Source organism: Physella acuta, unplaced genomic scaffold (genome assembly GCF_028476545.2).
Source record: "Physella acuta isolate Inbredline_101_S28 unplaced genomic scaffold, ASM2847654v3 ptg000956l, whole genome shotgun sequence".
NCBI classification, from domain to species: domain Eukaryota; kingdom Metazoa; phylum Mollusca; class Gastropoda; family Physidae; genus Physella; species Physella acuta.
Window position 1 is genome coordinate 89,261 of NW_026732473.1, and position 12,020 is coordinate 101,280.

The 12,020-nt window shown below is 39.7% G+C and overlaps 1 protein-coding gene across 1 annotated transcript; it reads right to left on the reverse strand.

The window, feature by feature from the left end:
* Positions 1-269: 269 nt before the first annotated feature.
* LOC131953820 (uncharacterized) lies at positions 270-9,644 on the reverse strand. Its single transcript, XM_059317192.1, has 3 exons — positions 9,471-9,644; positions 7,743-7,994; positions 270-460 (listed from the first exon to the last, which is right to left on the reverse strand). The coding sequence occupies exons 1-3, from the start codon at positions 9,529-9,531 to the stop codon at positions 270-272; spliced, it is 504 nt and encodes a 167-aa protein (XP_059173175.1). The 5' UTR covers positions 9,532-9,644.
* Between the last annotated feature and the right edge of the window lie 2,376 nt (positions 9,645-12,020).

Genomic DNA, 12,020 nt, shown 5'->3' on the forward strand with positions numbered 1-12,020 from the left:
ATTTCAGCCTGCTTTTCTTTTTGTTTTTGCTTCCATAGCCTTTGTCCAACCAAGAACAAACTACAAAGTAGCAAATGTTTGATTTTTGAGTTATCTCTCCTAGAAGAGTGGCTGTCCCTAGCTAACGAGACTTATCTGCCCAAGGGTTTGAACTCGAGACTTTTCGGTTTAGCAACCATGTGCCTTACCGACTCGACCACGCCCCAGACATCTCTAATAAAAACTAAAAAAAAATAATCATCATTAAATGCTACATCATAAAAAAAACGCTAACCTCCGAAAACATCAACTTCACAAAGTTTCAAAGGCCCTTTCGTTGATTTAATTTTACAATGCTTGACTTTCTTGTTGATATTTAAATAGAAGACTCGTATGTCCTTGTAATTAACGCTTTGCTTGACCACCTCCTCTTCACTGAGACTGTAGCACGTCACCATCATGCTAAATGGTATGGGCGAATCTAAATAGTACAAGTAAGCCACATTATTCCTCAAAAGATGAAAAAAAATTTATCAAGGGGAAATTTATATTTCTTTAAATTAAATTTTAAGGTTTTCAAACGGATCGACTCCATTTAATTATTTTTTTATTCGTTATGTGAACGTGTTTCGATTTATTAACGCAGTTATAATAATTGTATAATTTAAAAAAAAAAAATTAAACATATTGTGCTTTACTTCATTCACCATAATTATTTCTTGCCGGGTCATAGGTCATAAGTCGTGAGTGTTGCAGACCGGACTACGATGTTGCCGTCCGGTTGCTTAGTCGCCGGCCGAATACGTTGCTGACACTGGCTCGGGCACTAGCCAATAAGGCCGTCGTTGTCTAGGGGTATTTAATTATTCTACCCGAGTCAGCTACAGTGAAGTAATCAACGGAACAGGAGACCTTCTTAGTTTATGCTGTTTATTAATGTGCTGAATGCCTGTTCTGCTGAGCGAGGCTTCCCCTAACCGCTAACGTCGGGAGCGCTTGTGCGAGAGAGAGAGAGACTAACTAACCTGCCTGTATTTATACCCCTGTCTTAACCCCCTAGCTGTTCCCACGGGACAATGAGCTCAGAACATGTGACCTAACAAATTATCCCCCCTGGCGCTAACAACCCTGGCTACTGGTCAGTATAAAGACTACTATTGTCCTGTCAGAGCGGTCAGTCTCATTGGAACGTGTCACCTACTGTCCATCCCTACTGTGTACCCTGTAATTATCTAGTGAATAGGTGTTTGTGGAATTCTGACCTAACAGACTCCCCCATACCCAGAGCAAATTGGGCTTTGCACTATTTGCCTAAAACTAGATACTAAACTACTATTTTAATTTTGCCTTCGCCCAGCAGATGATATATACATACAACTAAACTGTGTATACATACATTACAATATACATAATAATATATAATGCATATAAAAAAATATTTAAGAAAAACAAACAAAACAAGCAAAGCTTAAAACAGAATCTACAACAGCAGTTAGCACATTTGTTGGGAAAAAAAAAAAAAAAAAAAAAAAGAAATATGCAGTCTATATATATATATATATATATATATATATATATATATATATATATATATATATATATATATATATATATATGTTGCATAGCTCATGCACACACTCATTCACGCAAAATTAAACTTCTTTGGAGCCAAGTAAAACAATTATAAAATTTCACGTGTGCTTGCATACTTTTTGTTTCAATTGCTATTAGTGATAACACATAGCGAGTCTAGCACTCACGCTTTCAAAATCCACCCCCTAGTACTCATTCTCTCTATTCCCTTGATAGCATGTCCGCTACTATATTATCTTTTCCTGGTATATGCTCTATAGTAAACTTAAATTCTTGTAACAATAGAGACCATCGAGTTAATCTAGAGTTGCTGTAACTACAGTTATTTAAATACTTCAAAGCTCGTTGGTCCGTTTGGAGTGTAAAGTGTACGTTGTTTAAGTACAGTGCTAACTTCCCCACTGCCCAGATAATGGCCAAACATTCCCTCTCAATTGTTGAGTACCTCGTCTCTCGCGGTAGCAACTTCCTGCTGACATATTTGACGGGCCGCAGCACCCCCTCTTTAGCCTGCAGTAGCACTGCGCCTATGCCGCGTGCTGAGGCGTCCGTCCTGAGTATGAACGGTTGGGTAATATCGGGCAGGACAAGGAATGGCTCTGAGTTTAAGTGCTCCTGTATCAGCCCAAGAGCCCTGTTGCACTCATCTGTCCAAGCAACTCTCTCTGGTTTATCCCCCGCCAAAAGGTCAGTCAGCACCGCCTTAAGATTGCTGAAGTTGGGGATAAATTTGGAGTAATAGCTAATAAGGCCTACAAGTTGCCTCACTTGTCTCTTAGTTCTTGGGATGGCAATGTTTAGAATTTTATCTATTTTACTTCTCTGAGGTGCCATTACTCCACTTCCCACTATATGACCGAGGAACCTTACCTGTTCAAATCCGGGTGTGGGGAAATTGCGAGACGCGAAAAGCGAAATGGCGAGGCGGGAAAATGCGAGAGGGGCGCGAAAACGGTCGGTCACGTGACTTTTTTGTCTCGCATTTTACCACAAGCCGATACTTACGCTGGGTGGTGTTGAAATGCGAAGATTTCTGCGAAAAATTTACCGCACCCGATTTTCAGTGGTATTTGGTCCAGACTTCAAAGACGTTTCGTTTAAATCAGGGGTCTCCAAACTTTTCAGTCCGAGGGCCACATATCTATCAAATGTCAGTTCGGGGGCCAGTTTCTTCAAGGCATGTCTTTGATTTTGCTGGGCAAAGTTCCTCAGCCATCACCAACAAACTATTTTTCCTTGTACAAAAATATCTCCGCGGGCCGGATGAGAGGACTTCGCGGGCCGTAGTTTGGAGACCCCTGGTTTAAATTGTTAAAACTTCCGATTTTTCCGTCGCTAGACATACTGATGATTTGTCAACTCCCCCCATCTTTTGTGTCGAAACTCCCCCCATCTTTTGTGTCGACTTAGAATACCACCTTGTTCGAAACCGAAGGAAATACCGCAGACGATAGATCAACTTCCGTCTTTTGTGTGGAACGCCGAGGCCGCCTGATTTACCGTCTTTGAAGATCGCCGTGCCCGGATCCGCTGCCGCCGCAAACATATTTTCTATTGTTGCATAGAAATTTTGAATTATAGCCGCCGCCTACGATTTTTTTCTAGCTTTTTTTACTATATAAATCTAAGCACAAGGAAATGCCTACATCACTTGGATACAACAAAATAAAGTGACGTCACCGATATTATCAGTTGCTCGTGCTATATCGTAAGCTATGGGCCTACTTCAAATATTTTTAAAACCAAGCTGAACTTATCTGAATTTTTTGGTTTTGGTGGTGGTGTTATTTGGGGTCTTCCATAAATGACGTCACACTCGTAGGGGGGGGGGTCTGTAATTTTATGACGATGTGTGATGAGGGGGAGGAGGTGGGGGGTGTTAGATGTGAAGTCACACTATAAAAAAGCAACGTTTTAGAAAACTGTTTTAATACATTGTAATAGGAATTGATTAAAATACTCTATTTTGACCGAAAGTAGACAAGATTTTGGGAAAATATCGATGTTTTAAAAAAACTCAACTGCTGGTGACAACAATGAGCAAGACATTGCCAAAATTACAGAAATGATAAAAAATACAAATTACAAAAGACGGAAAACAGATGTTGAGCGTGCGGATGATGATAACATGGGTGCCAGTGTTGTTTGTGGGATGAACGAGGAGGTCAACTGTGATGAGAATGTGAAATGTTGTGAATGTGGATTGGAAGAAGTAGCAAAAGAAAAAATGTATAAATGGGAGTCTAATGAACTGGGTTGGGTGTACTATGTGTGAAAGATGGTGTCACGAGGTGTGTTTGAGGACTGTTTCAGAAGATTTTGTTTGTAAATTTTGTTTGTAATTAAAATTACTTAATTTAATAAAAAAATAAATTGGACTTTTTTAAATTGTTTATACTTTTACACTTTTTGCAAGTACAAAAATCCATAAATAAATGTTGCAAAATATCTCTCCTGCTGACAAGATTATACCAATTCACAATGACACAGCTCACGTTTGTATAAACATGAGCGGGCTAGATTTTTAAATTATTGCCGACTGAGACGGGATTTTCCTCTCGCTAACAAGAGCGGGCGATGACAGTAGCACAGCAACGATGTTAAGATTTTTAAATAGATAGATCTAGATATAGATCTATCTTCTTAGTATCTAGATAAAAAAATAACAACATACAACACTCGTGTTAAAGGGTTTGTTTATTTTAAAACAAAAAAAAAATAATTAAAATAAATAAAGATGGAAAAAAAAGGAAAAAACTTTTTTCGCAAAAAGTGTCTCGCTATTTACCCTTAATTCCGCAGGTATGTCTCGCATTACCTTCTCGCATTTTCCCGCCTCGCCATTTCGCTTTTCGCGTCTCGCAATTTCCCCACACCCTTCAAATCCTAGTTCAGTTAACCAGGCATCACAGCCTCTGTCTAACAGGACTTTCCTGAACTCATGGCACCAATATCTATGATCTAACCCTACCTCTCTAGCTTCTCTTTCAAAAATATCTATCACTACTTCCATGTCCATTGGACCACCGTTACTTTTTAAGCCAATCATCTTAAGACGTGGGACATATGATTTTGTTTGTTCCACTAATCGTTGGTTACCTAAACTTTGTTGCTCCAGTTCGAGGGTTTTTAATTTAACCATTTCTTCTGATTCTATTCTCAGTTTTTCTAAAGCTCTCTTAGCCTCTCGTTCGGCTAACTCTATCTTTAGTTTTGTTTCCTCTCTATGTTTTTCTTCTGCTTCTGCTAGTTTATTTTCAGCCCACTCTAATAGTTTACTCCCTTGGCAAATTTTATACTTCTGGCCCAATGCCAAGTAATAGCCAAACGACAGTTTATCTTCACCGCTCATTGTCACAGTCACGGTGGGCGTGTCGGGTAGTTTCTATTGGTCGAAATCAAAGACGAACAATGTCAAGTAGTGGTCAGTAAAAGTCCAGGCACGCAACTAAGCGGAAGGGTTAATTGCGGTCCGTGTAGCGTGACCAGCGGGGGTGTACGTCTGACACGTCTTATTCAAATGTACGACCTATTGTAACTACAGCGGTTAAGGTTACGCCCACTACAACGCTAGCAGGTAACAACTGTTTGTGACGCTTACGCCGAGACTGCCGTGTATGCTTTATGTTAACGAAAAATTCCCAACTAGCCTACCTAGAAACCCCAGTAATGGCAACTCAGGAAGTTTACTTAACCTCTACGACTATAGAGAATTTCACGCGGGTATATCTAACCCCAATGGTAGAAGAAAACCAGAGTAAGTTGCTTGCCGAGAGCACCGCACGAGGGCTGATACAAAAGGCACTTACCCCAGAGTGTGATTGTAGGTCAGGAGTGCTGGTCCAATATATCAGCAGGCTGCTGCACCTTCACACGCTCACACACAAAATACACTTGGCTTCTGGGTTGGTAGACTAAAGGACATCAACGATGAGTTCGGTGGACATCAGCGTAGTCTTCACACGGCTCACTTCGTGACTAGCTAGACTCTGGCCAAGGAACACTTCGTATGGGAACGTTGTTTACGGACGTCTGTTGCAGGAACAGCTTCTAACACGGATAGCGTCTTGCGGGAACGGTTGTTACGGGAGCTCGTTGCACAGCACAGTTTAGTTTACAGGAACATGCAATACAGGAACAGCTGGTACCAGAACAGTTTCGTACAGGATAGCTTGATACAAGGGTAGTAACAGTTCTTGCAGGAGCAGCTTCTTACTGGAACAGCTTCTTACAGGAACAGCTTCTTACAGGAACAGCTTCTTACAGGAACAGTTGAAATAGCGACAACTTGTGCAGGAAAAATATCATGCGGGAAGCTTCGATCTTGTGAGAGGCCCTTATGTCCAATAGGACGAGTTCCCAGATGTTGCAGACCGGACTACGATGTTGCCGTCCGGTTGCTTAGTCGCCAGCTGAATACGTTGCTGACACTGGCTCGGGCACTAGCCAATAAGGCCGTCGTTGTCTAGGGGTATTTAATTATTCTACCCGAGTCAGCTACAGTGAAGTAATCAACGGAACAGGAGACCTTCTTAGTTTATGCTGTTTATTAATGTGCTGAATGCCTGTTCTGCTGAGCGAGGCTTCCCCTAACAGCTAACGTCGGGAGCGCTTGTGCGAGAGAGAGAGAGACTAACTAACCTGCCTGTATTTATACCCCTGTCTTAACCCCCTAGCTGTTCCCACGGGACAATGAGCTCAGAACATGTGACCTAACAAATTATCCCCCCTGGCGCTAACAACCCTGGCTACTGGTCAGTATAAAGACTACTATTGTCCTGTCAGAGCGGTCAGTCTCATTGGAACGTGTCACCTACTGTCCATCCCTACTGTGTACCCTGTAATTATCTAGTGAATAGGTGTTTGTGGAATTCTGACCTAACAGTGAGCATAATTTTGACCAAAGAGACTTACAAGCCCTATTGATCCAGGGGTGATTTATCCCGTGGCTAAGACGGGGATAACGATCGAGATGGTGGTGGGGGTGGGGTCAGGGCAAAGGATGAATCATTGCTATTAAATTTTTATATTGAAATTTGGATGCATGCTTAGATTTGACTTTCAGTTCGGTTTTAATATTTGTGGACTTGTGATTCAATGAATGAGTACTGGTGGCGTTTAAAATAGTTGACAGAGAGTAGGTTGTGTCACATACTCTGTTACACATTCATTACTATTTTGTTTTAATAAATTTAACTTGAATCAACCTTAAGGTTTGCAATTTGAAATTTTGTGAATACTATAATTTTTTTTACATATGGTTTCGGTAATTAATTTTTGTGTGATCGAAATATTGATTTTACATCTATAACAAGGGTAATGGTATATTGGAAGCTTATTTAGCGTAATGCGTGTGAAAGTTTCAGACTTGCCATTGGTTGAATATGATCCCTTATAACAGTTTATGTTATTCTCAGATATATGATTTCATTTAAGTCAGTTGTTAAGCAGTCATAGAAAACAAATACAATGCATAACAATGACACCGACTAAAAAAAAAAACAACCAAAAAAATCATAAGAAAGTGTAGAGAACATTGCACAAACACAACATACTGCATATCAAGTATTTAAAAAAAGCCACTAGTACCCAATAAATGTTAAATAATATGAACAGGATCGCAATTTTTATTTATTAAAACCTAACCAAATATAAGATCATACGACTGAATATCAACCTGAATTTTAACTGAAATGTAAAATGTTCTACTCGGTATACGACGTCTTACAGACTGGGATCCGAATTATAGCGTCAGGTACTCGGTATACGACGTCCTACAGACTAGGATCCAAATTATAGCATCAGGTACTCGGTATAATCCGAATATATTTGTGTATGTGTGTATGTATGTGTGTTTGATAATGAACTGTATATTGAGTAACAAGCTCGCTTATAATGTTTTCATTACAGCGCTGATTTCAGCCAAGGAATTTATAAATAACATATTGATCGCATACACGACACGGTTCTCTAAAACACCGATGAAATAGCCTACCAATAGTTGTGATCACTATACGCTCCAACAGGTACGCTTCTTTGAACTGTATATTGAGTAACAAGCTCGCTTATAATGTTTTCATTACAGCGCTGATTTCAGCCAAGGAATTTATAAATAACATATTGATCGCATACACGACACGGTTCTCTAAAACACCGATGAAATAGCCTACCAATAGTTGTGATCACTATACGCTCCAACAGGTACGCTTCTTTGAACTGTATTGCCATCTCGTAATCTTCGGGTGCTTCGATACAGCTGTTGAAACGGTTCCCGTCCCTCAGCTTAGCTGCAAGTTCTGGGTGATTCTCCGGCGGCTCTCCGACAAAGTACACTGTATTTTGATCAGTGGTATCTTTCTCAATATTGAATTCGCTGTCGGGGTTGGGCATAAACACAGCCGGCCCACCTCGTAAGTTTCTACCTAAAATGAAACGGTCATATGGAAATCAAGGATGCAAAACCTTGAAGTTTGATTGAAGAACTAAGTAGTCAAAACTAGTTTTTAAAAGAATAAGTGCACCGAAATTATGCATTAGTAAGACGTATTTTAGTAACAGTTTCTTTTTAAAAATTGGTAAAGGTTTGTAAGAAGAAACTGCTAAAACAAGTATATTCATTCTCAGGTCATGGGCAATAGGGATCGTATGCAGGGAGTGAAGGGGCTTTCCTAAGCCCGGGCAATGCAGGGTACTTGCTGCTTAATAAACACACACGTCATGGTCTTTTACAGTAAGATATATATATATATATATATATATATATATATATATATATATATATATATATATATATAAAATGGCTTTCTTCTACAGAGAGGATGGCACCAAGACAAGCGTATATGTGAAATGAAGTTACTCCGGTTTTTCAGCTGTTTACCCTTATGTCTTCCACTATTCGATTTGGGCTGCATGTCATGATCTTCGTCTTAGATGGAAGATTTGCATTAGGTCGATAAGTTGTTTTCATGTATTGTGCTAACGGGTTCCAGGCCTGTGACAACTTTGATTCACATGTCATAAAAACACTACATTACTTACCACCGTCCTGAGCCGCATGCCACACACACACTACATTACTTACCACTGCTCTGAGCCGCATGCCACACACACACTATATTACTTACCACCGTCCCTAGCCGCATGCCACATACACACTACATTACTTACCACCGTCCTGAGCCGCATGCCACATACACACTGCGTTACTCACCACCGTCCTGAGCCGCATGCCACATACACACTACATTACTTACCACTGCTCTGAGCCGCATGCCACATACACACTACATTACTTACCACCGTCCCTAGCCGCATGCCACATACACACTACATTACTTACCACTGCTCTGAGCCGCATGCCACATACACACTACATTACTTACCACCGTCCCTAGCCGCATGCCACATACACACTACATTACTTACCACTGCTCTGAGCCGCATGCCACATACACACTACATTACTTACCACCGTCCCTAGCCGCATGCCACATACACACTACATTACTTACCACCGTCCTGAGCCGCATGCCACATACACACTACATTACTTACCACCGTCCCTAGCCGCATGCCACATACACACTACATTACTTACCACCGTCCCTAGCCGCATGCCACATACACACTACATTACTTACCACCGTCCCTAGCCGCATGCCACATACACACTACATTACTTACCACCGTCCCTAGCCGCATGCCACATACACACTACATTACTTACCACCGTCCTGAGCCGCATGCCACATACACACTACATTACTTACCACCGTCCCTAGCCGCATGCCACATACACACTACATTACTTACCACCGTCCCTAGCCGCATGCCACATACACACTACATTACTCACCACCGTCCTGGGCCGCATGCCACATACACACTAAATTACTCACCACCGCTAAGATGGAACTCGCATGCCATCCCGGGATAATCCACTTTAATTTCCATTTTCATGATCACCACAGGTTCCGGCCAACAAACATCCACACAATTGGGTTCTCTAAACGCCGTAGCTAACGGTTGTTCTAGCAGCTCATACAGTTTTTGGTCCGGGTTCCAGATCTTAATTAAAACCAGTTCAGGCGTGATTTGATCTACACACAAAAAATATGATCGATCATTTTTTTTTTCTTACAATACTTGTTTTGTTTTTATTCAGTATCTAAAATTTTAGAAAATTCTGTTAATGAGGCTTAGGCAGAGATTGTATCTGCATCTGCATCTGCATCTGCATCTGCATCTGCATCTGCATCTGCATCTGCATCTGCATCTGCATCTGCATCTGCATCTGCATCTGTATCTGTATCTGTATCTGTATCTGTATCTGTATCTGTATCTGTATCTGTATCTGTATCTGTATCTGTATCTGTATCTGTATCTGTATCTGTATCTGTATCTGTATCTGTATCTGTATCTGTATCTGTATCTGTATCTGTATCTGTATCTGTATCTGTATCTGTATCTGTATCTGTATCTGTATCTGTATCTGTATCTGTATCTGTATCTGTATCTGTATCTGTATCTGTATCTGTATCTGTATCTGTATCTGTATCTGTATCTGTATCTGTATCTGTATCTGTATCTGTATCTGTATCTGTATCTGTATCTGTATCTGTATCTGTATCTGTATCTGTATCTGTATCTGTATCTGTATCTGTATCTGTATCTGTATCTGTATCTGTATCTGTATCTGTATCTGTATCTGTATCTGTATCTGTATCTGTATCTGTATCTGTATCTGTATCTGTATCTGTATCTGTATCTGTATCTGTATCTGTATCTGTATCTGTATCTGTATCTGTATCCGTATCTGTATCTGTATCTGTGACTTTGACTGTAATTGTGACTGTGATTGTGATTGTGATTGTGACTGTGACTGTGACTGTGACTGTGACTGTGACTGTGACGTTGACGGTGACGGTGACTGTGACTGTGACTGTGACTGACGGTGACTGTGACTGTGATTGTGATTTTGACTTTGACTGTGACTTTGACTTTGACTGTGACTGTGTCTTAGTTGTCTGCATTTGTGTATGTGTCTATACGTATGTGTGAGTAAATCTAATATATAAAGCTTAATTCTGTATGTAAAAATACATATGTTTGTCGTTGACATACTTAGATGGATTTAAGTGTTAGATAATTAAAGTCCTTATGGTCTAAAATTATGAGTTAAAAAATTAATATTGAAAGTTTTGGGAAATAATTTTCATTTATCAAACTGAAAGTAATAATTTTCGGCATGTTCATTAAACACAAGTTTTAAAAAAAATATCATCTTTTACAAAAATTCTAATTATGTCTCTATTAAGTCCTATAGCACTTACTTCCCTTTGATAAATTAGGAAAATACAATTACTTCCCTTTATAAAACCATTGCATTAGTGGAAAAGAATTTACTTTTTATTACTTTGTTTTGGTGTTGGGAAAAAAAAATAATTACATAATTAGCGGAGATTGGTCAAGTGCAAATGTTGTAGGTATTTTACGGAAAAGCTTTGAGTATTATAATTGTTCATTAAATTGAAACAGGCGCGTTCGTTTAAGTGAGTGCAAAAGACTATGAATAAATTGGGGTACTATAGTCGTTCATTAAGCTAAAACAGGTGATTCTGCCCCGGGCGTTTATGTTCGCGTTAGTGTTTTCTTTGTGTTTAGGTGGGTTTGCGTTAGTGGTTGCGTTTTGATTTGGTTCGTTTTTGTTCTTTCTTTTTTCGTTTTTGTTTGTGTTTTTTCTTTGGGTTTGTATTTGTGTTTTTGGTTGGTTTTGCGTTTGGATTTGGTTTGTTTTCGTTTGCTTTTTCGTTGTTTTTTTGTGTTGGTATTGGTGTTTGTGGTTGTGGTTGGGTTTGTTGTTAGGTTTTTGTTTTGGTTTGCTTTTTTGTTTGTTTTTTCTTTGTGTTTGTATTGGTGTTTGTGGTTGTGGTTGGGTTTTTTGTTAGGTTTTTGTTTTCGTTTGTTTTTGTAATTGTGTTATGTTTGCGTTTTGTTGTTTAGGTTTTGGTTGGTTGTGGTTTGGGTGGGCAATGCCGGGTTTATGATGATTACTAAACACACAGGTAATGGTCTTTAACAGAAAGGTTTTTCACAGAAGCCAGAGCAGGGCCTGGCCGCGACGGCTAGTAAGTATATAAATGTATATGTACCTGTTGTTTGTAAATTTGCAAGTACAAGAGTTAGTACAAATGCTAACGAACGCACAAACACGAAGCGCATGTGGTGGTGTAATTGTCTGTTTATGCACTTTTGCATATGTGTTGATTGTGTTGAAAAAAACAAAACGCCGACATGGAAATGATGTAGAAATAAGTGTTTTTCAGTTTCCATGTTATTAGTAGCTGAAAAACATCACGTCTAACATCGCTAGATTAGATTGATAGAATAAGCCAGTTCAGCACTTTGCCCGTTGTTTTGTATACGTGATTCTTCTGAAACTCCATTGA